The sequence below is a fragment of the Rhipicephalus sanguineus genome, chromosome 10, assembly GCF_013339695.2.
Source record: "Rhipicephalus sanguineus isolate Rsan-2018 chromosome 10, BIME_Rsan_1.4, whole genome shotgun sequence".
NCBI classification, from domain to species: domain Eukaryota; kingdom Metazoa; phylum Arthropoda; class Arachnida; order Ixodida; family Ixodidae; genus Rhipicephalus; species Rhipicephalus sanguineus.
This window is the reverse complement of record NC_051185.1, coordinates 3908447-3935860: the sequence shown is the minus strand read 5'-3', so window position 1 is coordinate 3935860 and position 27414 is coordinate 3908447. Positions and strand designations below refer to the sequence as shown.

The 27414-nt window shown below is 44.0% G+C and overlaps 1 protein-coding gene across 1 annotated transcript; it reads left to right on the top strand.

Moving 5' to 3' along the window:
- Positions 1-143: 143 nt before the first annotated feature.
- LOC119406840 (ribonuclease H1) lies at positions 144-27146 on the top strand. Its single transcript, XM_037673579.2, has 9 exons — positions 144-461; positions 1190-1314; positions 2424-2486; positions 2541-2594; positions 5171-5282; positions 5342-5396; positions 20657-20741; positions 25306-25430; positions 27010-27146. Exons 1-9 carry the CDS (start codon positions 355-357, stop codon positions 27100-27102), a joined length of 819 nt encoding a protein of 272 aa, XP_037529507.1. The 5' UTR covers positions 144-354; the 3' UTR covers positions 27103-27146.
- The last annotated feature ends 268 nt before the right edge of the window (positions 27147-27414 follow it).

The window sequence follows — 27414 nt, the reverse complement described above, 5'->3', positions numbered from 1 at the left end:
AGTAGTAGTCTTTCTTTCTTTTGTCTATTCACATCATGGAGGATTCACATCGCTATCTTCACTACAACCTACCGCGGCTCGTGCAGACGATGTTTTTATTTTGCGATGGAAACAAAGGAATCTATACAGTTTCACTCACAACTACAGCAGTGTCGTCGTGCTGTTCTGACAAGCGTCAAAATTAATTATGCGACACTCGTCAGCTTTCGCCTACTGTTTTGTTCTTGAATCAGCTCACCGCAGTTGTTGGGCGAGAGGTGCGCTTTAGTGAACGGAAGGCGCTTGACGCTTCGTTTGGTTTGTTGACAAATACTAGGCGAGCACAAGTCTTCATCCCGTGAGCACGAAATTTGCATGGTATTTCGGCGCCTACTTACTGTGGCATTGGGCTTGATGCCGAAGAAAGGCCAATTCTACTACGCCGTCCGCAACGGGCGCCAGAAAGGCGTATTTTTGACATGGTAAGCGATCGAGCTTGGCGCTGTTTTCTCAATACCGAAATCTGGTTGCCCCAACACGTTCGCTTTGCTTTGCTTGACTCGACTGTCGTGAGCGCTGTGACGCTTTTCTTGACCACAGGGAACAAAGCCCAACGGATCTCCCTCGTTTCATTCCGACCTTTGTCTGCTTGCAACAAATGCACGCAGCAAACACACCGCCTGAAAAAACCTTCTTATTTATGTTGGGTAATAACGGGCCTGTCTAATGTGTAACTGGTTCCACATGGCGTATTGTCCCACTTTTAACAATGTAAAAGCATTACCCGTATTTTGCCAGCTCGGAAAGGAACCAGCTCAATTTCGCAACAATTATAATCGGCCAACCTGTATTATTGTCCGGTTCCTAATTTGTAGCAGTTAGTTTCTGGTATTTCTTACTCGTTAAAAATGTACATGAAGTGAATTTAGTTTAGACCAGCTGGACATTCTCACCCACAAGAAAACAAAGTGAATATTTTCACGCTGCAGCACAGTGAATCTGTACAAAGATAATGACATTTCATATGGTTTGCTTGGTTGTCCAACATACTTATTACACTGTTGTTTGTGCACACATTTATGCGTGACAGGCAGACTTAAATGAGTGCGGATCTGAGCCTTTTGTACGTAGCTGTGTGCAAATTCAGCTGATTAAGTTGTATTTGGGCACGTGTGACCCATTCATGAGTTGTATTACTTATTAAATGCAGGCCAGAGTGTGAGAGCCAGGTCAAGGGTTACCCCCGACCTGTGTACAAAAAGTTCAGCACCGAGCAGGAAGCTTGGGCTTTTGTCAACAACGATCCCAATGGAGAGATAACCCTTAGTGGTTCAGGTAAGCAGAACTTGATGCAAGATTACTTTCTTGGCCGATCACCTAGAGCATCAAATGAAAGCACTAAGAACTTGGAAAAAAGATGAGACAGCACTTGTCTTGTCTTCGTTTGTTCATTTCATTTGTTTTTTTTTTGGGACACACATGTCTCGCCATTTCACTTGGAAGTTAGTTCCTGTCTGTGTCTATTTCATCCTTTGTCCAAAAGTTCTGCATCTTGTGTTTTCTGTTGCAGTTGCTAGCTAATAACTCACTTATTATGGCTGGATACCGAATTTACTCAAGTGCACGGCAATTCATTATATGGAGATGTTTTTATAGCACCCAGTTTCGGTTTCAGGGACCACTGAAAAGAGGTGGCACCAGGTTGGTTTTTATGTAAACACAGCTGGCCACGTGGCCACACAAAACAGTGACGCATGCATGCCGCGTTTACACTGTGCCAGAGAGCGTGTAGGAGCATGGCAGCCAAGACAAACTCGTGACGTAGTGGTTGTTGGGTGTTCACTTTCATTTCGATTTCGCAAGGCAATCTGTTTCATGCTCACTTGCTTCGCATACACTTTAAAATTGGTTTTAAACATGTTCTAGGCTTGTATTTGCCGTTGATGTTTTGTAGACAACGTGTGTGTGCCCACACAAATCTGTCTCACAAGTTGCCTCTCGTTCAAAAGTTTGTGTCACTTCTACTCTGAGGTCCCATTGCTGTTCCTTCATATGGCCATCCCATGCCAGAATGGATGGGTTGGCATAATTTGCTTGTGATTTCATGCTCACTGCAAATCATGAGTGCTGGCGGGAATTCACAGAGGATTTCACCACTCTGATCTACAGTTTTCGTCATTTGCATAATCTCTGTCTTGATTGCCTTCACTGCTGACCCTGTCCTCCTCTCTTGCTGGGTGTACACCCTCACAGCTGGTGCTTGCTTTTATTTAAAGCAACCTCATGTTAACCACAAGGAGCGCATGTTCCTGACCATTGTGTAAACCATGCTCGTGCACTTGACGTGCCCCCAATTGACTGTGTGGAAAGGTTGTCTTAACTGGTGCATACGATGCATCTGTGGCCAAACGTTACTCGTGCACAGCTTGTGGTTTTGTGTTCAGGGGCCTTTGGGGTGAGCTGCCACTCTGTCGGCAAAGCATTGCAGGGACGCAAGCGCAAGCAAGGTGAGTGGCACCCGACTGTGTGGCCCTTTGTGCAGAGCTCCTCTGGCATTGCAGGATCCGACCCTGTGGAGGACCAGAGAGCCCAGCGCTTCTGCCCAGATCCTAATGGTGAGTCCGTGCTCATAATCATCACTGCTTGCACATCCTGCATTAAGAACCCTTTTGCGACTAAAGAATGTGCCAAAATTACTGAAAACCTTTTTTTGCTCACTTTGTGGAGCTTTCTTTTTGTGAATAAAATGGCACCATTCTTTTAATTCAGTGGGGTTCCTTTATTTCACTAATCGTGTAAAAAAAGATAACTCGAAAGTGGCTTCCCCAGATGCATTACAATGAAAAATGACAATAGAATGAAAACCGAGGCACAAATGGCCCAACATGGACAAGTGTGGCCATCAAGTGTCAAGAAACACAAGTATGACGAGTATGGTCTTCATTGCTTTCCTGTGGGACCAATTTTTGTTGATGACAAGTATAGTTTTCATCGGTCATTTTGTTAAAAAAAAAAATCTCATGACGACTATACTCGGCAACGATTGCGAAAGGCTTAAATTTAGGTCCAGGACCACCCCTCGAGCTTGGGGATGTGTGAGCTTCGCCTTCAAGAGCAGAATGCGATAGAGCACCGTGCGCATTGCCTTCAAATGTGCCGCTAGGAAAGGAATGTTTGTGCGCGTAGTATTGGCCGTTTCAAACTGTCCTAGATGCCTACTGCAAATACAGTTGCGAAGTGCTCACTACGCCATAATCCTTCCTTTTGCAAATTGCCAAAGTACCCACTACACCTCTGTAAGGTGCCATGCGCAGCTGCACACTTTTTAATGGGTGGGCAGCTTTAAACCACCCACTCGTTGCACAATTCACATGTTTTGACACCTGGTGTGATTCTATGCTTCTGCCACGCAATATTACATGCGTTAAGAAGACTCATCCCACCACATGATATTCTTATAGCATGTTTTTACAAAGGCGTTTCAAGCACTGGTGTGGCTCCATGTTAGAACACCTGCTTGCCACGCAGAAGCCCTGGGTTTGATTCGCACTCGAGCCAAGGATTTTTGCTGTGTATTTATTTGCATCTATCTCGAATTTTCGCTCATGGACAATGCCGATTTTTCGCCCACAACCAATGCCGCCGCCAGAATTGCTCTGTAACGCTGTCGCGTTAACACATACTGTGGACAGCAGAGGCTGCTGTGAACAGCTCGACCAAATCATGCAGTCATGCGCAGCAAGGAGAGTTTACAAGTGGAGCGCAAAGTTGCTACTTTCTCAAGCGCCCTCTCTTCATACAGAGGCCTATCCTCACTCTCCTCGGTGATGCCTGCGCCATCTCTCTTTCGTCCTAGAGCAGAGTGCTGCTGTTGGCCAATAGCTGACATGAATTAAGAGTGGCATTTGGATCAGATATGCTTCTTGCCACAGGGTGCCGGCGCTGCGCTGTATAGTGTGCTACAATTACGCAGTAGTCACACTGGTGTGCACCAGAATCACCAGAAGTGAGTGAATGCATTTCATGATGTGTGCTCAAGTTCATGATGTGCACTGATGTAGCTTCTCTCCCTGTGTAGCTTCCAGCGCGCTCATGGGGACAAAAGGAGAGCAGCAGAGCTTAAAGCTTGTGACATATCCCCGTAACTCCACTCGTACTTGACAGATTCGAAACATTTTTTGCTTTAATCAGTTCACGAGGCAATAAATTCCGATAGGTAGGTCATTCGATGATTACTTGGAAAAGTGTTTCAGCACCCATGTGTGTAGAGAAGGATTGCTACCACCACTGTGAAAATGAATACTAGCTCTTACAAGCACTTCTCCCACTTATAAAAGCACTGAGAAAATAAAGTTTACCATGTGGCGCTTGAACTTAAAAGAAAACATAGTCTGACAAATATTATCTCATTCTAGTGCAGAAAAACGTAGTCGCACAGCAATGTTTCCTCTCTGTAAATGTAGCCAAAGGGTCCCACATGAAACAAAATGCCTGTGGTCCTCCAATTCAAACTGGACAATTAGAATGCCTTGAGAGGTTGGTTGGTTCATCCTACTAATTAACTGCTAAATGCATGAAAACTGCAAAATAGAATACACACAGAAAGATTGAACACACACATTAAACTTGTTCAGGTGTTCTCGCAGAAATACGTTAGCCTGCTGCTGCCAGGAGCATTTTTCACCAACAGTGGTACGGAAAGGGATCTCAGCTTCATGTGTTGTTGCACTAGAAAACGCTTGCAATGTGCTAGACTTACAACTGTGGATGCCACTAGGAAACCTCTTCAAGTGGAAGCTTTTACACAATGATTTTGTCTTTACTCATGCTTTGCAAAGTTTCAAAATTCTTCCTGATGGCTTTGCATTCTTTGTCCCAAGAAGGCATGCAGGCCCACAAGCTTATGATAGGTGTCGCTTGCACATTCTCTCATTGCATCAGCATCTTAGAAAACGTACTTTCTGCTGTACCCAACAGAAACCAGGTGCTGTTGTGGCTGGTTTCATACTTTGTGCCTCTTGACTGATTGCCATTTTTCAGAAATAAGAGCTCCGCAGAATATTTCCGGATTAACTTGCGCGCTGGTTAATGACAATTTGCCAGATGCTGCAGTAGTTCCCCTAAAACAAGTGCTGAAATGCAGATGCTGTTCTAAGTCCTGGGTTCTTGTTAAAGCAAGCATTGATTTCAGAACCGACTGACATGCTGCATGTGTACACGGATGGAGCGTGCACGCACAATGGTGGCATAAACGGGACGCCAAGAGCTGCCATCGGTGTCTACTGGGGACCCAATCATCCAATGTAAGGAGGAGGCCACACCCGAGGCTATTTCAAACCACCTGCCGTGTTCATTTGTGCAGGAACATCAGCGAGCGGCTTCCAGGTCGACAAACAAACAACCGTGCCGAGATCCATGTAAGTTAATCGGGAACATTTTCAGAGTGATAAATATTAACCAGAAGATTTTCATTTTTTTGTGAGCTCAAACGTCACGGATTATCTGGAGTTAAGTGATGCCATTATAATAAATTCAAAATTCCACTATAAAGTGCAGCCATATGATAAACATCAATCCATTAACTGACTGGAGGTGTTTTTGTCTTGTATTTTGGTAGCATGAAAGTTGGCTGGCTGTCATAATTTCCACAACTGGCATCAATGAAAACTCGCCACAGAGCCATTAAGACTACTATCACTGCAGCCTGGAAACTGTGAGACGGGTGTCATTTGCTACAAGTACGGAACCACACTACATATCCATTCACTGTGACAAAACATTTCAGCATATAAACCGTTGCATTGGGCGTGGGGATGGTAAAATCGATGAACGATTAATCGATTAAAGGACCACAGTTAATCGATTAATGGTCGTCAATTTCCGCCGTTCAATTAATCGATTAAAACTCTTCGATAAACCCCCCCACCTCCAACACCGCCCATTGGCCAGTGAGTCGAGCGATGCCGAGATGCAGAAGGCGAGCGCACCTACCCTTTTTCACTACCACGCATATGTGTACGCTAGTAGAACGAGCCCAAAGCCGGCGGCGGCTCTAAACCATAGAGGCAGAAATGAACACGGCCTGGTCTCCGTCGCCTACGGCGTCCACCTCCAAGCCCTGCCCAAGGCTTCAAGCGCGGGCAGGAGGCGGCCCCACCCCGACAAGGCAGAAGTGCACTTGCCCGCTTCGCTCCGCTCGCAGCCTACTGCATTCAAATCCTCTCGCCCCCTTTCTTCTATCGTGTGCTGGTTAATCGTCGGCAAAGTGCATGTGATGCTTGCGTGCTATATTGCGTTATTACTTTTTGGTGAGTATAGTGTTTCCTTTGTTATGTCATAATGGCGAGCAATCGCAAGAGTAGCGCGGTGCCGACGTTGTTCACAGAAGATTCGAATACGACGACTGTGATGTGTGATAAATAAAATATAACGGCAATAGGAGCCAGTCAAGAAATAAACAACACATATTACAATGTGGCACTTCTTGGACCACTGTATATTGCAGTTAAACGAGAAAAATAAAAAGTAACACGAAGGATCTTGGCTAAGTAGCGAGATACTGGTAACGTACCTGAAGAGCCGGGTTCGTGCCTATATATATATATATGTATATATATATATAAACTGTCCACCGCATAGCGTATATATACCCTTTTCATGATTGTAGAGCTAGCTTTCCTGCGATGCAGTTAATCCATTTTATAGCAGTTAGTCACTTCCGCAAACAGCGTTTTCAAGCGCAATTTGCTTGTGCTATGACGCAGAAAATGTAGACTCACCAGCGCTCTTGACATAAGCACGCATAATAGACAAATACCAGCATGTGCAACTGCGACCTCGTCTCCACCTGAAGAACAACAGGTGCCGCCATTAGTTGGGCTAATATGCAGTGCAAGGAAGTGCATTCGTGGATTATGAAAATGGTCTAACAGGCCCTGGAGAAATGCAGCTTTCAGCTAAGGCTTGCACTCCCATGTGAGACAGCCTATAGAGGCCCCCTTCTTCTGTTGTGACGCGAAAGGAGGACAGCCGCGAAATACAATACGTCCTAATGAGAACTAACAGACAAGAAAGCCAAGGATAGTATAGGGGATGTTATTTGTAGTAATTTTGATGTAAATGTGAAGAAATTAAAGTGGATGAAAAGATAGCTTGCCGCTGGCAGAAACTGAACCTGCAGCCTTCGAATAACATGTCCTATGCTCTACCAACTGAGCTACAGCGGGGGTCATCCCTCCGTCTACTTTGTGGGGTATATATATTTTTCTTTGTGCTTACCAATGAAAAACCAGCCCTTCAAATTCTCCTTCTTTCGTTTATATGTTCTATTGTGTGATACATTTGACACATTCACAGTTCGGGCTCCACGGTGGTCTAGTGGTTACGGTGCTCGGCTGCTGACCCGAAGGTCGTGGGATCGAATCCTGGCTACGGTGGCTGCTGTTTCTGTGGAAGCAAAAATGCTTGAGGCCCGTGTACTTAGATTTAGGTGCAGGTTCAAGAACCCCATGTGGTCGAAGTTTCCGGAGCCCTCCACCACGGTGTTTCTCATGATCATATCGTGGTTTTAGGATGCAACACACCAGATAATAATAGTCATTATTATTGTTATTGCCACCTGCCGCTATCACGCCTCCGTGCATTTCCACTGCTTATCCGTAAGACATCGCCGCACGGCGCCGTGATAGCGGCCCCTTTGAATTTCCGGTCCGCTTTACCCCATAACACGTCGGCATCGCGACAAAGCTGACTTTCGGACTCTGCTACTGTCGCAAACAGGTCGACTCGCGAAAGCGCTGGTTCGAACCTACGAGATAATAGACGCGGCAGAGGTGGGGGCTTCAATTATTGCCTTTCGGACCTGCAATTTGGGCAGAAAGTCCGAAAATCGGTCGCCGAAGAGTTTTAGCGTCCGAAATTTCCGACGTTCTTGACCTTTGATGTCTATGGGGCTGGTGACAGTGCCGCGAAAGCGTCCGAATTTTCGAGCATGTCCGGAAAATCGGCAATTGACTGTATCTGCCGCGTTTCGTTGTCGTCGGCGCGGCCTTCGGCGCTGGCTGTGAGGACACCGTTGGCGCCATTTAACTCGGATCTTTTGAGACAGCAGAGCGTAAAATAAAGCAAGTCTCAAGATAAAAATGAACGCGCGCGCAAAATGCTTTACCGCAGACGCATTCGACAGAATGGTGGCTATAGGCCTCGTGCGCTGCTGTTTCAAATCGGATATGCAGCGCCACTGCGGCGGCTGCTGGCAAAATGTCCCTGTTCCCTCCGTACTGCCGCGCTTGGTCGCAGCAGGTTGGCAATGACCCCTAGCAGCGCAAGCGTGTGTACGCAGCGAAAAAAAGTCGACTTCTATCTGCTCTTGCGAGTTCGCATGTCATAAGAGCTACAAGAACACGGCCGGGAAACTGCCGAATGTGCAATGTTATCATTTTCCATGGAATTCGTACGAGGCTGATCGGCGAAAACGTTGGATCGCAGCCGTTCGGCGCGCCCGATAAGCAAACTGGTCCTGTCTTCGCACAGTTTCTTTCGATTTCTATTGAAGTCACTGGCTATTGACACCCTTCCTTGCCCTTACTCCCGATTTTTTTTTTAATTTTGCATGTGTATGTATCATAGGTCGGCAAACTCACTCATGAGTCGACTGATTTAGATCGGGTCGTGAGTCTGAGTCTGGGTGAGTAATATTTTGGTGAGTTTGAGTCCGAGTGAGTCCGGTTTGAAGAAAATTTTAGCGAGTCTGAGTCCGACTGAGTCCAGTTGAGGGAAATATTGGTGAGTCTGAGTTCGAGTGAGCCCTAAGCGCAATATATATTTCTTGAGTGAGCCCGGGTGAGCTCCACCTTTTGCTGCCGACTTATGGTCCTATCTACTCATCTTCAGCATTACTATCAGCCTCATATCGGCTTAAGTTCATACTCAAGTCTATTCACACATATCTCAACACACTAGGATTCACGTGCCACCTTAATATTTATTGATCAGAGGTATGAGTTAGAGGAAGGGGTGCTATGACCTCCCCCAGCAAACTCTTTAATGGGAAGCTCTTGATAAAAATATCTCTTGTGAGTTGCATATTTCATAAAAATGTCCTTACTGGATTGATATACGATAATGATGATATATGATAACTCGTATTTGAAGGTGCTAGATCGAAAGGCGTATCGTAGAGCACCGATTATGTGAGATATTGGCGTTAAAAAGGATTGACACTATGATCAAAAAAGCTAATTTTACGGCAACGGACTAATGAGTCAACTCACTTAGGCTCACTCAGACTAAGGTGAAGCCATGAGTGAGTCCGGCTGAGTAATGTATAGGTGAGTTTGAGTCTGAGTGAGCCCGATTGAGAAAAAGTTGAGTGAGTCTGAGTCCGAGTGAGCCCTCAGAGCAAAATATATTTCTTGAGTGAGTCTGAGTGAGCTCCAATTTTTTTGCCGGCCTATGATATGTATACACGCACACATTGAAACGCGCACGGACGAAGATACATAAAGTATGATTTAACCCCCACCGAAAAAAAAAAGTTCTGGCTGCGCTACTGCCCCAGGTAATATTGACACATTGTTGGTTCCCTTGATCCTCTTATTTACTGTTCGCCCGAACGGAGATTTGTGGCAACGATTGCGGCGCAAGACACTCCTCTGCAGTGCCCAATATGTCGGCTGTGCACTACTGTAGGACTGAGGGGCCTCAGGATCGGCTTCATGATCGCACGATCTAGACAAAAAACACAGTTGCACATGTTCAAAAATATAATTTAGTAAAGTGTTTGACGTACCAACAACGCTAGAAAACTAAAAGACAGGAACTTCATGCGGTCTCTATCTTTTTATCGTTGCTAATATGTCATTTCAACTATTCCCGCTTTCTGCTAATGCGCGCCGGTCACAGGACAAGCGACGCGCGAGGTTGCCGATAAAAAGTATTCTCTATCGTACGCCAAGAAAAAAGTTTACTCGCTTTTAAACGCTCGTCGTACTCCACGCTTTTTATTTGTGCGAAGCATTTTCCGAATATTTTCGACGGACCGACGGCACTTGGAGTTCTTACCTCACGCAGTAAACGTGATTAGCGGCGTACAAGTCGCCACGCCGAAGCGAACTACTTCGTTTGAAGTATTCCTGAACGTTTTCTATCCGTCCGTAGCCGCAAAAAAGCAAGCAGGGCTTGTTTTGCGTTCACATTTTCACGCATCGACGTTCGCCACACACAACTTCGAGGTAGGCGCCGGGAGGAAAACAGGGACAAAATGCGCGAATTGGCCGCATTGGCGCTGCGCACTCGGGAGAGTGGTGGCGCCATCAACTGAGCGCACGAGGACTATAGCAGCGCAGCGCGGGGATACAGGAACCGGAATGTAGGATGTTCGCGATGTCGATAGGATTTCCCACAGTTGACCAGTGCCTCCAAGATCGGCATTTCAAATCACAAATCTGAGGCATAAAGTAGCGATCGAAATAGAGCCTCATAGATCACCAATTAGCTTTCGTTTTATCTCTGAGGCCATACTTTGTATGGTACGGGTGCCGGAGGAGATAATGGATGGCGATTCGGCGTGCGCGAGTCTCGGACAGGGTCCGGATTATCGAATGTAGATCTCGCAGCTGTCCGAAATATCGGTCGTCTTTACACATTACTTCTATGGGATCATCGGCGGTGCCGCGCGACTGTCCGAATTACCGAGCATGTTCGAATTATCGGTGTCCGATTTATCGGTCGGCGACTGTATTATCGAGGGCTTCAACAATGTCTAACGGACAGAATGAGAAAAGATGCCGTCCCTATGAGTGCGAGCATTTTATTTACTTCCTCTTCCTCCTCGTCTCTGGTTTACCTTTCTCGGAATTTCATCACCCTCGTCCACGCTGCATGTTTCCAGTGCGACTTTTCGACAAATGTGGTCACCGAAAACGCTTCCAATTTCGGTGCGCTCGAGTAGGGAGGCTTCGAGGAAATATGACCTGCTGCCGAATCGTCCATGAATGATGGCTACAGATACTTGAATCCGTGACATCACCGAAAGACGACGGGCCCCCTGTGTCCATTGGACTAAAGTGCGAATTTTCACGAAGGCGCAAATGCGCACATGTGATCTCAGCGTGTCTGATAGAAAGACTTCGGCCGAGATCAAACACAAGCAATGCCTCTGAAAGAATGAGATATCCTTTTTAAAGCACCCATAAAAAATTTCGGTTAATCGATTAACGATTAAAACGTCACATCGAAAGCAATTAATCGACCAAAGGCTAAATCGACGAACGATTAACCGATTAAACATTTTAATTGACCATCCCTAATTGGCCGAGGAGGACCAGTCTGGCAACTAGCGCTTTCCTCCTTTCTGGCTCGTGCATGATGGTGCGGAGTGTGCGGGCTGGTGCTTGGATGAGTGGCGTTGTCAAACAATTTTTGCATGTTTTAGGTCGACCTGCGGATTTTGTTCTCTTTTATTGCAATGTCAGCCAGCAAAAGGTCAACGGGAAACCACTGTGCCATTTTTGGTTGTTCTAACAACTACAGAAAAACGAAAACTGCTGTCTGAATAAGTATGCGATGAGCATCATCAAACGCGGAGTGTTTGACTCTTCCAGGTACAGTCGCGATCATAAGTTTGGAGACCACGCGATCGTGTGGTGGTGTGCATGCGCGCGCCGTCTAACGGCTCGCTGCCTGCTGTCGAGAGCCTCAGAGTGCGCATGCGCGGCCATTCTTTGTCAGTGGCCTGCTCGCTCACTTGCTGCACAACAGCGCGCGGGCCGATCATCGGAATTTGTGGCTGCCGCCACTAGTAGTGCTTCATCATGAAGCAGCAGCACGGCAGCCTGGAACTCCTTGGTCTGATCTCGGCACTGTTTCCGAACCACATAAAACTGAAGCGTTCCCGGCACAGATAGCTATCGCTGGCAGAATGTCACGTTCGAAAAAGCACTAGCCGTTCACTTGAACATGCTCATGTATTTTCACTGTGTCATCGCGTCTCCCTATCGGGGAACAAACATGCTCTTTGAAAATTCTTACACAGCGAAAGGTATACAATAAATTTGGCATATTGCCGGTTTGTCTTCCGCAAGCATGCCGCCACGAACCACAGCGCCATATCTGCAATCTGCTAAACAGATCTCAGTCAGCAACATAACGCACCCCCATTAAGGAGCACAGCGAAATGTTGCCTGCTGGGCAGACGCCTCAACCCCCGTTGCTAGGAGACACTTCTATTTAACGCAAAAGAGCCGTGTCTAGGCTGTGGCTGCTGTGTCGTCATCATTACTGGTGGCAGCGATCGCTAATTTCGATAATCGGCTCGCGAGCCAGCATGCAGCAAGCGAGCAAGCAGGCGAACGAGATAAAATGGCCGCGCATGCGCACTCCGAGGCTTTCAACAGCAGATGAGCTGTTAAACAACACGCGCATGCACACCACCACGCGATCGCGTGGTCTCCAAACTTATGATCGTGACTGTACATCGTTTGTGCTACGTTACAGATTCTAAATCGGCAAGTGCCACAATATATCCGGAGTTCCCAGTGTTCCACGCAGTCAATGTTCCACGCAGTCAAATGTCGATCGGATATGGGCAGATTTGCGAACAAACATAAGTGGTCAAGCACAGCCCTGTCCGGTATAGTGCAAAACATCAAAGTACCATTCGAGTAGCCACCTGAGTAGTTTTCGCTTCGTTTTGTTGTCATATTTTAATATGATGTTTGGTCTGACAATTAGCTTCGTTGCTCGGCTCAGTGGGGTGATCGCTGCAGTTGATGTAGCGATATTAGCACGGATGAGAAATCCCTCACGTCGCAGCAGGGTAACCGGCATCATACATTTAATTTGTGCTCCGTACCAGCCTTGTAAAACCCGAACATTCACTGAACACTACATGAAAAGGACGTGGCAAGATCTTTGTCGTGAGGTTACAACTTCCATAAGACAGCGTGGTGTATCATATACGATGAGAGTTATGAAAGCCGAATAGTAAAAGGAAAAAAAAGAAAGAAAAAGAAAAAGAGTTCTGTCACTTCGTGTGTAGAACAACTACCTCAGAAAGACAAATTTTTATGTGGTGAAGAACCGTGTCCGACAAGTTGCGCAGTGATATAACGACATAGTTAATTCTCTCCAGAGCACGATACAAAAACCACATTGTTACGCTTGTCTAGTGTTTCTTGAGCGACCAATCTTGCTGCTTAGCTTTGCAAACGACAGCAAGAATTTCAACTTTATATATATATTACGGGTGTGCGAAGTGTCTCTCGACAGGGAGGATACCAGAATCTTGGAAGAATGCCAATATCATCTTGATCCATAAGAAAGGGAATGTCAAGGACCTGAAAAATTGCAGGCCCATCAGCTTACTGTCCGTTGTCTACAAGCTATTCACAAAAGTAATTGCTAACAGAATTAATACCACATTAGAGTTTAATCAACCAAGGGACCAGGCAGGATTTCATACAGGCTTCTCAACAATAGACCATATTCATACTATCAATCAGGTGATAGAGAAATGCGCGGAATACAACCAACCCCTATACATAGCCTTCATAGATTACGAGAAGGCATTTGATTCGGTGGAGACATCAGCAGTCATGCAGGCACTGCGGAATCAGGGCATCGACGAAGCCTATATAAACATAATGGAAGAAATCTACAGCGTATCCACAGCCACTATAGTCCTTCATAAAGAAAGCGACAGAATCCCAATAAAGAAGGGCGTACGACAGGGAGACACGATCTCTCCAATGCTATTCACCGCGTGTTTACAGGAGGTTTTCAGGGCCCTAGATTGGGAAGAATTAGGGATAAGAGTTAATGGAGAGTATCTCAGTAACTTTCGATTCGCTGATGACATTGCATTGATGAGTAACGCGGGAGACGAATTACAGCTCATGATTACTGAACTGGATACGGAAAGTAGAAGAGTAGGTCTGAAAATTAATATGCATAAAACTAAAGTAATGTGGAACAATCTTGGCAGAGAACAGCGCTTTGCAATAGGTGGCGAGACACTGGAAGTTGTAAAGAGTACGTCTACTTAGGACAGGTAGTAACCGCGGAGCCGAACCATGAGAGTGAAATAAATAGAAGAATAAGGATGGGATGGGGCTCATTCGGCAAGCATTATCAAATCATGAATGGTAGTCTACCACTATCTCTCAAGAGGAAGGTATATAACAGCTGCATCTTACCGGTACTTACCTACGGAGCAGAAACCTGGAGACTTACAAAGAGGGTTCAACTTAAATTGAGGACGACGCAGCGAGGGATGGAAAGGAAAATGATAGGTGTAACCTTAAGAGACAGGAAGAGAGCAGAGTGGGTCAGGGAACAAACGGGGGTTAAGGACATCATAGTTGAAATTAAGAAGAAGAAATGGATATGGGCCGGGCACGTAGCACGTCGGCAGGATAACCGGTGGTCATTAAGGGTAACTGACTGGATTCCAAGAGAGGGCAAACGCATGAGGGGAAGACAGAAAATTAGGTGGGTAGATGAGATTAGGAAGTTTGTAGGTATAACGTGGCAACAGAAAGCACAGGACCGGGTTGATTGGCGGAACATGGGAGAGGCCTTTGCCCTGCAGTGGGCGTAGACAGGCTGATGATGATGAGGGGTGTGCGAATAGTGAAATTTTATCTCGAATCGAATAGTGCCGAATAGTGGCCAAAAATATCAAATATCGAATACCAAAGATTTTATTGAAAATAGAAAGAAAGAACAACAGTAATGTTGTGCTACATCGTTATGAATGCTCCGGGCCCAAAAATCTTCAGGCGTCCATTCACAGCAGTGTTTTAACTGTGCGCCGGAACGACGGGAGTTTCTGAACGAGTGGTGCGGTGCAGCAGCGATACAGCGTGAACAAATTTTCGCGTGCGAAGCCATTCACTGAAGGTTTCGCGGGCCAAAGTCAGGACTTTTTACGGCGTTTGCGGCATACGCGACCGAAGTATACAAAAAGTCCGTGCTTTCGTTTCGGAAGCGAAGTTGCGACGGGCTTGGCAGTTTTCCCGTGTGTGTTTTTTATGTGCTGAAATGACATGATCTCCTTCAAAATAAACATGCGCTCCCCTTTGAACCAGGATATCAGTCAAAGTTTTAACGAAAGGCCGATTGTAACAACGTTAGTGTTAATTTTAGCCAATTTACCCTAACCAAGTTGCACCATTATTCTTCGTCGCGTTTTAATATTCGTCCTGTCGAATTATTCGATTAGGTATTATTCGATTCGAATTCGAAACTCAAATATTCGCACACCCCTAATATATATATAAACGCGAATCACATCCGATGCCGATCGTGGGCTCGAGCCCGTGCATGCTTCGTGCCCCACCGGCAGAAGAAACTCTCTAACTATCTTCACTTTATCGCTGCTAAAATACAATCAAATATCACGACTTTTAAAAGAAAAGAAAGAAAGAGAAGCGTGCCGGCATGTCAACATCAGCATTGTTTTTATGTGCCAGCACCTTCAAGTAAACAGCTCTAATTTCGTCCACACTGGTGAGCGATAAACAAGCGAGTAATAAACGGTCACTTAAAACTTGAGAAACAAGATAGGCAACTGCTTCTGAGCATCAAACAGATGCCGTCCGCGCCACGAAATCGAGACTGCGTGCTCATGCACAATTGCATGTACTTAGCGGTAGTTGGTGCAGTAGCATAAACACACCGTAAATGAAAAAACGAACTAAAAGATTACAGTCTCAAAAAAAATTCATTGTATGACCTAATAGTGGTGGAACTTGCTTGCCCTGCTAAAATGAGTCGAAATATTTGCGCAGTTTTCAAACAGACAGTGCCGAAAATATATGACATCGACCACTTGCGACACGTTTGCGCCGCCATATATTAACATCACTGACCCTCAACAGATCAAGCGTTTTCAGGACGTCTCACGGACTCATTTACTACCTAAACTGCATCACTTGATACGAAATTCAGCGCGCCAGAACGGAAAATGCGGACTGCAACTGCAGCCGCACGTATACCTGCCATACAAACGCGGAGCCTCGCACATGCCAGTGGGTTGCCAGACCAGAGACGGCGGCGCCCATGAAAAAAAAGGTCTAACTGCACAAGAAACGCTTTTCACCCCTCATCCTTTCGCACATCAATAAGAGATTGAAACAGTTTAACAAGTGACTTGGTAAATGTATCAGGTATTGAGTTATCCTTTCTATTTTGTGAAATCGTTCCTTAACCCTTTCAGACGCTACCTATGAAGAACTGTCTGTAAATGTGTCAAATCGATACAACGTTTTTTTAAAGCACTCAATATTCTATTGCAGCCAAAATAATGTCATAATATGTTCATTTATGTGTGTTATAGCAGCTAATCCTAATTAAGTTGTAATTAAATATCTCTCTATCCTGAAGTCACTGATGCTATGTTTCGGCATAAATAGAATGAAATCTCAGGCTAGAAATATAGTGCAAGTTCTTTTTTGGTTATGTCCAGTTTGAGCAAAGAAAAATTTTACTTTTCACACGACTCGCTGGAAGTGGCACGTTGAACGACTCGTCGAACATGGTAGTGCCGTCAGGAAAGTGGCCATATGCAACAGTACAATGCATAATGAAGTTAAATGACGACAACCTTATTATGCAGAAGGTTCATTTCATCCAAAGCTCGATATATCTCGCTCTTTCTTAGCCCCTAGTTATTACAAATAGCAAAAACAAGTGGTGTACACAATTGTATACATAGTGTGTCAAAGGGTTAATGACAACCATACCTACTAAATGTTTTTAGAATCTACTTGTTTAACCATACTTATGTTTTCTTTTACGTACCATTACAGTGTTTTTGTATATGGGCGTATATATGCGCAAAATGCTTTTTTATGTATTTGTCTCCCCCCTCTAGAAGTACATTTACAGCACAAACGCAAAGACGCACCACAAAGAACGAAACGACACACTCAAGTGCTGTGTGTTGTTCCCCCCCTCCCCTCTATGTAATGCCTTTAAGGTGATGTAATAGTAATTGTTGGGATTTTACGTCCCACAACCATGAAAGTGTCAGTGATTTATAAGAGTGGCGAAAAAAACAACTTAAGTAATTATCGACCCGTATCTGTTCTTCCTATTTTTTCAAAGGGACTAGAAAAGGTCATTAACACTCGCATTGAAAATTTCTCCGAAAAGCACAATCTCCTTACTGACTGTCAACATGATTTCAGAAAAAGAAGGAGTACTGAAACTGCACTCCTCGTTCAAAAGGAAACTATTTTGAAAAATTTCGAAAATAGGGTCATGACATTAGGTATCTTTTTAGATTTCAGCAAGGCATTTGACCGAGTCAACCATTTAATACTACTTGATAAATTAGAACGCTATGGTTTTAGAGGAACGGCTTTGCAACTAATTAAAAGTTATTTAAACTCCCGCCAGCAATACGTCGAATTAAGCAAACATAAATCCAGGATGATGCCCATTGAGTCCGGAGTTCCTCAGGGAAGTATATTGGGCCCAATATTCTTCCTGTTCTACATAAACGACATCGTACGAATTTATGATCAGTGCCAATATCTCATATATGCAGATGATTGCTCAGCCCTTATAGAAGGAATAAACATGAACGAAATAATACCTAAAGCTACGACGTTTTGTCAGCAACTATACGTGTGGTGCAAAAACAATAGGCTGAACCTAAATGAATCCAAAACGAAATGTGTCATGTTTCGTCCACAGGGATCTGTAGAAGTAGCGTCTGGGCACATAACACTAGGTCCCTACCAAATCACCATTGAAAAATCTGTAAAATTACTCGGCGTTATCTTCATGGAGCACATGTCCTGGAATGAGCACATAAAAAACTTACTGACTAAATTAAGTAAAGCTGCTGGTGTGCTGAGTCGTTGTCGCCACATTCTTCCGGCTAATGTGAAACGGACTTTATACTACGCTTTGCTGAACTCCCACTTGTACTACTACGCATCAGTATGGGGAAACACCACACTTACAAACCTACACAAACTTACATTAATACAGAAAAAAGCACTAAGGACTATTGAAAACGCCACGTTCTTGGAACACACAGATCCACTTTTTCGTAAGTACAGAATTATAAAATCGGAAAAAATCTACACCCACAAATTACTAATAATGTATAAAAGTGCTCAACTTGGCAAACTTGACAAGTTTTTAGACCTAGCAAGCTTAAAGGAAACAGCCACGTTGTATCCCCTTAGGTACAAACCACCATACGAAATTCCCTTCTCTCGCACACATTATGGTACAGAGAGAGTTAAACACACAATGCCACTTACATTAAACACATACTATGCACGAGACATAGATATATTATCACTAACAAAACAAGAAATACTGGATCTCTGCGTGGCCTAAAAAAAAAAAAAACTCTGCACCTTAAATAAATTTCTTCAACCAATTATACTATGATTATCAACAATGGTATTATGACAAAATGGTGTACTAGAACTTAGAGTAATCAGTAAATACATGTCGCGATGTAGTTTCATCACTGTTCGTATTTATTGTTCGTATTGTTTGTATTTATTCCTTTATTTTATATTGTGTTACACAGATGTTCTGTGAGGCCGTTGAAATGTAAATAGAAGATAAATACTTTATTCTGTATTCATTTTTTGCTTATGTATTCGCTGTATGTTGCCTATGTACGGGTGGCAGGAGCTCTGTCAAGCTGCGACGAAGCAGCTTTTTCTCTTGCCACCTTTTTTCCGTTTTATCGTGTAAACGAAGGACGAAAAATAAAACATGATTGATTGATTGATTGATTGATTGATTGATATGATTATGAGGGATGCTGTAGTGGAGGGCTGTACAAATTTTTGACCGTCTGGTGTTCTTTAATGTGCGCCTAAATATAAGTAAACGGGCCTATAGCATTTTAAAATTTTATGGTGATGTAAACAAGATTGTGATTCAGCTCAGCTTGACTGAGTGGCACCTCTGAATCACTGGATGCAAACTTTCCTTTGACGTCTTTCAATTCGTGTTGTGCCGTACTACAAAGAAATAGTCACAGGGTTTGCTTAAGAAATTCAATATTACCTTGAGTGACTTTGAACTTGATTATCTGACTAACACTTGTAAGAGATGATTGTATTGAAATGCAAGTTGTCCAGTTCATTTCTGTATTTTTTATTTATTAATTTTTTCGGTGGCCGACATGGTTGTGATAATCTAGACATTTATATTGTTTCCTTTGCAATAAAAATTTCTGTTGAGAGTCAGTGCTGTTTGCTTCTTCTCTTTCATCTATTGTTCCTGTATGCGCTGCACTTTACGCATGATGAAGATGTACAAACTTGCTCAAGTTGCTATATTATTGAAGAGAGTGTGACCATTAGTAGAAAACTGTGCAAGGCCAAGCATAACCATGACCATGAAACTCCCAATAAAATATTTGTCCCCTCGTATCTCTTTAACATCAGTTTTGCCTAGTTTCCTAAATTAAAAATTAAATTTGGGTGCTTCACATGCCAAAACCATAGTAAGGCAAGCTGTAATACAAAAGGATGTGTAATCACCAAGGAAGGACTCGAGACAATAGAAAAGGCCTTGAAGGAGCACTGGTTAAATCTTGTCCTCACGAAATGCAGGAAAGTTTCAAGGATCAGATCACGCAGCTGTGTTCAGCTGGCTACCCTACCTCTGTCGTTGCAGCTTAAGAAGCCCTCCTTTAAAAAGTGAAGGGATCGACAGGAAACAGGCTGCCAATGGAAAAAAGGCCGAGTGTTATGCCTGATGACAGTGGACATCATGTGCTGCCATAGTTAAGCTCCTCAGGGATCCAGTCAGGCTCTCCGGAGCAGCTCTTAAAAAGTCTGTTATGCCCATCCGTCTTTCTTTCTTTAATCTGGAGAAATAAGACTTGGACTTCCTTGCCACATTAAATGTTTCTGTAGCATTCTTGTAACCTAGATGTATGAAGAGCAAGACCATGCCCCACAGACCTTATAGCTATAAACTAGGGATGGGCAAATAGTAAACTGAATGTTCGAAGCAAATAGTGATTTTGTCTAATAGCTTTGAATCGAATAGTTCGAATAGCATGTATCACATATTATAAAGAAAAATGAGCATTTTTGTCAATACCCAACTAACTTGCACAATATGTTTGACAATTGGAACTAGGTGTGTGCGAATGTCACTTTTTTGGTTCGAAGTGGAAGCCAATTTAAATGGTGGCAGGATATGAATTGTAATAGGGCACAAGTCATAAGCTTTAGAATAAGGTGCCTTTTAAAATTTGCTATACTTAGTGCATATGCTTAGTGCTATACTTACTGCATAACACGCTTTTAAACTTACATTTGCCCTTCTAGTGTTGCTTCGCGGCAGTGCGCATTTTTCCTGGATATATGGTTTCATGGCAAAGCAGCCCCATGCTGCAGGGAAACCACCTTTTCAGATGGGTCACATGCGGTCAAATATGAGTCCAATCGTTCATTTCGATTACTTCGAAATTTCGAATAATGCAAGTTCGTGTCGAAGCGAATTCGAATATTTCAATCACTTGAATATTCACCCATCTCTACTCTAAAGGTTCCAGTTGTGTTAAGGTACTCTGGGAACTGTTGATGACATGCGTGGGACCCTTAATGTGGCCTCAATCGCTGTGCAAGTATTGCTCATGAGGCTCATTCATGGAGCATGCTGTTGCAAATGGTTTTTGCAGGCTGCTGTCCGTGCCTTGCAGCAAGTGCGCAGCGTTGGTGGGCGCCACGTGACCATCTACACAGACAGCTCTTTTCTCATCAACAGTGAGTTCAGAGGCACCACACTCACATGCCCCCCTCACAATTTCTCATCGACAGACAGAAAATTGTAAGGTGCAGTTCACGGAGCATCTCGGCTCATCATTATTCGAGAGGGAGTTGAGCTGTGCTGTTGCCATGCCACCAGCCCATTGGGCATTTAAACACCGATGGACGTCCACTGGATAACCACTTCTGGATGTCTTGGTCGTCCAGTGGTCGTCCGCAAATAGCCGATATGCGTACAGCGGACATCCGCTGGACTGTAAGGCGCATACTGATTGGCGATCCAGCAGGTGTCCTACAGGTGTCTACGGCGGATATGCGGATGTTCAACGGACGCAGGAGCTTTTTTATTGTATTTATGTTTTTATTGCCATGGAGGGGACAAACACGCGTGGCAACCACAGATCAACCGTAGTCGCTTCATCGCTTGCAACGATCGAGTAGGATTTGTGGCTTCAAGATATGTGTACTTTGTTTCAAAGGGCGTCGCCGTCTCAGCGTGACTTTGCACGCCATATCGTCAATTAATAAAGAATAGTCTTTCTTGAGGAACTTAAACGCAGATATTTTGGTCTGTCTGTCTGTCACCCGATTCAGCCACCTGGCCAAAGTTTAACCACTTACATAACGCCCAGCATCTTGAACTGGTAACGGGGTTCATACTCGTGAACATTGTCGATCAAAGAGCAAATATTACGCATATCCGAGGCGCAACATCAATACGTAAGTATTAGATAGTGTGTTCCTTTAGTAGAAAATACATAGATACGTAATTATAAAGACCCTAGTGTTTCTTAGGCTGCGTTGAAAATGCTAGTGTTTTTTGTGCTGTGCTGAAAATGCGACAGTATGAGCCAGATGCGGCGATTCAACGGACTCATCTAGTACGGCCGGCGGAAGACTATTGTCTTTCGACGACATATTTGCAGCGAAGCACGCAGATACGCGGCCAATTTTTTATAAAAGAAAAGACATTTACTTAAAATTTATTTTCCTTAATACTTCCAGAATAAAATTAAGCGTTCCATGAGCTTGGATCCTCACTATATATATTACAGAGGAGGCGGATTCGCCGCCTTTGTTCTCTTACTTCGCGCCAATAAAAATGATTTAAAGCAAAATGGAAATCCCAACATTGATTGCAGCTTCCAATAAACACCTGTGGTGGCCATACTGGCAGCGTGCGGATTTTCTCGGGCGCGGCGCGCTTTCTGCGCTGTAAGGGATAACCGTGTAGTTTTTGAAAGCAATATATAGGCTTGGCTGCTGTAATTATAAGTACTTGAAAAGCGCCGTGAATTATGTACATCACATTTTCAGTTGAAAAGTCGACCTATTGCGCGCATGATGGCCCTCAAAGACATATCCTTGATTCATAAGTACTGAAAACCAGAAGTTCGCAAATAAAGCCCAAAACAAGTTAGAATCGTACGCAACTGGAGATATGTCCTGCATGTTATGTCCCGAGGACGTCCGCTGGAGAAAACCAAACGGATGTAAAAATTTAAGCCAACATTGGTATCCATCGGATGTCCCCTGGACAACTGTTTAGGACGTGGACGTTTGGATTTTATTCGGTTGTCTGAGGGAGTTTCAATGCCCATTGGGAGGAGAAGAGGCTTGCTGCCACTGCACACACTCTCTCCTTCCGCCTTGTGTGCAACCGCATTTCTCCCCTGCTTTTCCCCCATGTACTGGAGCAAAGAGACTGCGTCGCATTCACATATGCTTATTTTGCATTCTCAGTGGTGGCATTACACACGCGTCATTGGATGATTAATGTCACGTGTTGTGGTTGAAACCAGTGCGTATCATGTAGAGGCATATCTGTTGCTCGAGGCACAGCTTCCAAAAGAGCATGCGGTCTCCTTTTTGAAATTTGAACCATTCTCACTGCCGTTTTATACTTTGAAAGCACTAATGCCACCACTTAATCTATGCAGCATACTGCCCTTTAAGACACTGTGTTAAGCTCCCAGTTATAAAATGCAGTACTATTTGCCCAGAGGATAATCGTACCTTAAACGTCGTACAGTCGGCGAAATGGGTCAGGCTTATTCATTTATTCGAAGTACCTTAGAGGCCCATAGGGCATTGTGTAAGGGGGATGTCAAAGTCACAACATTTTATGCACGATCAAAATAAGCACAAACAAAGAACTATGCTCAGGATGTCTCGAGGGCATAGTTGGTTCCCGCAGTCTGTGCTTGTGGCTGTGGTTGAAACCCTCCTGAAAAAGCTTAAGGGGCGCTTGCGGAAGCTGTGGCAGAAAAGCTGGATGTGAGAGGAAGAAGCCGCTAGTGTTACTCTATTTACACTGGGTGACACACAACCTGAAGAAGGTTGCAAATCACCACGGAGTCAGCATGGTGTTTTCTGCACCTAAGAAGCTCTCGCATTTGTGCTCACGGATTTCTTGCGGTAAGGAGCGCGCTAGCCTTTATGGCAAGAAGCATGCCAAGCCGGTGGTGCAATGCGAAATGGTTTACGAGATTCCGCTTTCCTGCGGCAAATCTTATGTGGGACAGACAAGCCGCTGCGTAAACGACCGCACACGTCAAAAATAATTAAATGGCTAATTTGCCCGCTCACTGCGCAGCCTGTGGATGTGAGGCACGATTTCATCAGTTCAAGATACTGAGGCATAGCAAGAACACGTGTGCTTGGGAAGTTTTGGAAGCTTTTATCATCAAAACGAAAGGGCTGTGTAAGTGAGGCCTCTATATCACTTTAAGGTGCAGAAATGTCTTTTTTGATGGATAAGGTGCGTTAGCATTTAATGTGCTTGTGCGCGTCTGCGCAGTTCTGTTCGGATGGCCTATTTAAGTGACACATTGCGGTCAATAAAACAGTTAGTAGTTTGCGCTTGATCTGTTGGTGTGTCTTCTTTGTAGTGTCCCTTTCAAGTTTCACGCATTTATTTTCCTGCAAAGAACTATCCATGGTAGATAAAATTTGAATACATAATCTATAACATGATACGTATGGGCGAATCCAGATAACAAACGTGAGGTCTCGGTCACCATTCCCGATTTTGATGAAATTTACTCTAGGTGCAGGTTTTGGACCCAGAACAATGATTTTGAAGTTAGTTTTGTGAAAAAATATTTTGTTTGCCGAAACAAAAATATACAAATTTTGATCGCAAGAAGCATTTTCCCTCCAATTTTGCGATACCTGAACTTTGAGCGCATCTAGCAAAAAATTAGTACATTTCTTGGGCACAATATTTATTTTCAACAAAGAACAAGTGAAATTCAACCTTATGAGTATTTAATTCCCTTTTCATGTGGAAGGACCTTTGCTGTGAAATGGTTGTTTGGTTCTCCAGATTCTAAAAATGCAGTTATTTTCTCTGTAGGTTCTTAGTTTCATTATATACAATTAAGAAAACAATCTCTTTTGTTCTTACTACAATAAAGAAATTGATGCCTTGCAAAAATATACAAATGATGTATGGGTCAGTTGCATAAAGCACTAGACTCACAACAATGGAAGCAGTTTTATGATTGGGTCATCATTTCTTACTTTATAGGATACAGATCTCCAGTGTGTTTACCATGGCCATGCCGTAGTTCCACAAGAGATAAACATAGAAAAAAAGGAAAATCACAATTTGCTTCCTATGTTGTGTGCTCCAAACATTAATTAGGTCTAATTAATGTTGTGTCTAGCAAAAGAAAACGAGCCCTTAAAATTCCCCTTCTTTCAGTGCTCCAAACATGCAGCTTCATGCTGCAAAAATAATTATATTATTTTATCTGTGATAGCTATTGATCTCGCTGGTTGTGCAAAATTGGTATTTTGAGGAAATCAAGATAACAAAGAATGTGAGATTGCATTGTGAAGAGTCACAAATGTGTATATATGCACACTTCCAAAACATTAGTTGACTACCATTAGCAGGCCCTCAATGTACTGGTATGGAAACAAGGCATCATTGAATACGTATTGTTATAACGTCAGCACAGGCAAACAATCAGGTGCCCTCTTTGTCTTTAAATTGATATTGACACTAGATAGGCTGGTAATAGAGTAAGTGCCCTGTTGAGCGAGAATGACCAAGTTAGTGGTGTGTGTGCCGTCTTTTGTGTCAGCCATTTTCTTACATAGACTCCTCTGAATTGCGACATCCTCTAGTGCCTACCTTGTTAGCCTGGTGACAGTATTACAACTGAAATATGAATTTGTGAGATAGGAAACTTGGCAGACAAGGAGTATGATAAATAGATGTGGATTCCAAGAATGCTGTCTTTCTAAAATTGATTTTTTGATTACTTTATTGGTCCGATGACCCATGTCCCCCCTTAAAGAACTCCAGGTCATCAAAATTAATCGGGTGTTCACAACCATAGTGCTATATTTATCATCAGGGAGATTTGGCATTACAGAGGGAGCATGTCGTTATACAATTTAATTAAAGAAATAAAGTTTCATACTAATAAATCTCCCACTTTTACAATATTAGCTAAGATGTCATGGAACCCGTGGTTATCATTAACAGTGACACGATGGCCCCATTCAGTCGAGAGCTGATATGCCAGTAGAAATGTTTCCAACCCAGGTGTCACCAAGTGGATGGATGGTTGGATCAAGAAGGGCTGGAAGCTGTCTGATGGCCAGGCTGTCAAGAACAAAGAAGACTTCCTGGAGCTGCTCAAGGCAGCAGAGGGCCTCCGTGTTAAGTGGGTGAGTGCAAACAAGCTTTGCTAGTATGAGATGATGTTGACCAGCTGTGCCAGACACTGAAACATCTTTGAACCAAATGGACCACAGGTCTCGAACACATGCAAATCTCTTGCGCACAGCCTGTCTTGCCTTCAGGACTGTTAAAATTTTGGCCAACTAGCGCTAACATACATGCTCCTAATACAAAAATTTTCTAAGCGTTACATGTGGCAGAGCTGATTTAATGAGCTTGGTGCAGTGCAATCAGCACGGCCAGCCTGAAGACATGGATGTTGTGAGTGTTTGCCAAGAGGTTAGTTACCAAAACATATGCAGTGTTAGTTGAGGTGTGCTTAGCCCATGCACAACCTTTGCTATTTTTTTTTTTTTGCATAAAAGGCAAGGTTCAGAAGGTAAAGCAGCTCTCTTTGATGGCCTCTGTGCTATGCTTCAGTGAACTACCTTCAGTGTCACCTATCGGCTTTAAACAGTGCGCATTATGTGGTAACATCTCTGTAGCACAGTTACTCCACCTACATCGGTGTTTTCTTCCGTTAAAATTGCTTTTGGATGGTATTACCTGAGAGTCACATAATGGCACACCTTTGGATTTTACTAGGACAGACCCAACTTGAATTTTGGACATGAAAAAACTTGGAGGATGCTTAAGCTTCGCCTTCAAGAGTGTAACGCGACAGCGTAATGGACCCCGTGTGCATCGCCTTCTCAATTGCTAGCCTGGCTTCGGTTCTTGGTGCATTCCTCAACCGTGCCACAAGGAAACGAATGTCTGTGCACGTAACATTGACCGTTTCAAACTATCCTAAAATGCCTACTGCAAGTACAGTTAATGCCCACTACGCCATAATTCTTTTTGAAACAAATCAGCGAAGGGATCACTACGCGTCCGTAAGGCAACACGCGAACCTACGCAGTTGCTCACTTTGTTGATGCTTTTGCTGATGATGGTACTTGAATATGTCTGAGTGTTTTGTACCTTTAAAACACCCACTCGTTGCAAAATTCATGTGCGCGTCCCTCCCCTCCTCTCTCCTCTCCTACGCTGCCTTCCTCTCGTGCGCCTGTCGAGCACGTTCCCCGCTCGCCCTGTGAGAATTAACGGCCAGGCTAGAGGGAAGACAAGACGCGTGAAGCGTTCCTCTTCGCGTTCCACGACGCGAGGTCGGTAGCATGCCCAACGAACGCCAACGGAACGCGATCGTGCAAGTGCTCCGGCTTCGCATCACCTCATGGTCCCCTTTAGCGGGAAATGGTAATTTTTCCCTAGGTTACTGTTTGTGTAGCAGCAGTGAAACTTCGTTATATTGCGGTTAAAAATACATGTTGTTCTATGGACATCAAGTTATGAAAAGTTAATAAAGTGGTTTGTTATATCGAGAATTTCATTATAGCAAGGTTTAACTGTACTAGTGCTTTAGTGTTGAATAAACACGTTTATAGTACAATAGCTATGCAGTGGTGGTATTGTTGAATTACCAAACCAGAGGAGTCTTTGTGGTGGTATGTGCAACATAGGTTTGGCAACTGATCGACCTGACGATCTCTCGTCATTAAGCATGCATGCTTTGCGATTCTGCAGGTGCACGTGCGAGGCCACTCTGGTGTGCCGGGCAACGAGCAAGCTGACCGTTTGGCCGTGGCTGCGCTTGACCTACCATTGCCACCGGGATGACCACTGCTGAGGCTGCTTTTTTCTCACATTAAACACAACTTTCTTTCTACTAGCTTCATTTCAGCCTCCCAAGATGCTGGCTCCCAAATTCTGTTTCAGAAGCTACATTACTGTAAGCATCTCAGATCAGGGTCCACTAAATGAACAACTGAAATCAAGGGGCAAAAAATTCATAACAGAAGTAGTTGTTGAGTGCATAAAATTTTATTCACAAAGCTAAGCACACAAGTATGAGTGCATGCCTTTGGCAACAAATTTTTCTGTTGGCGCAATTAAGACATTATAGGATAGTGAAAATGATGATGCATGCAG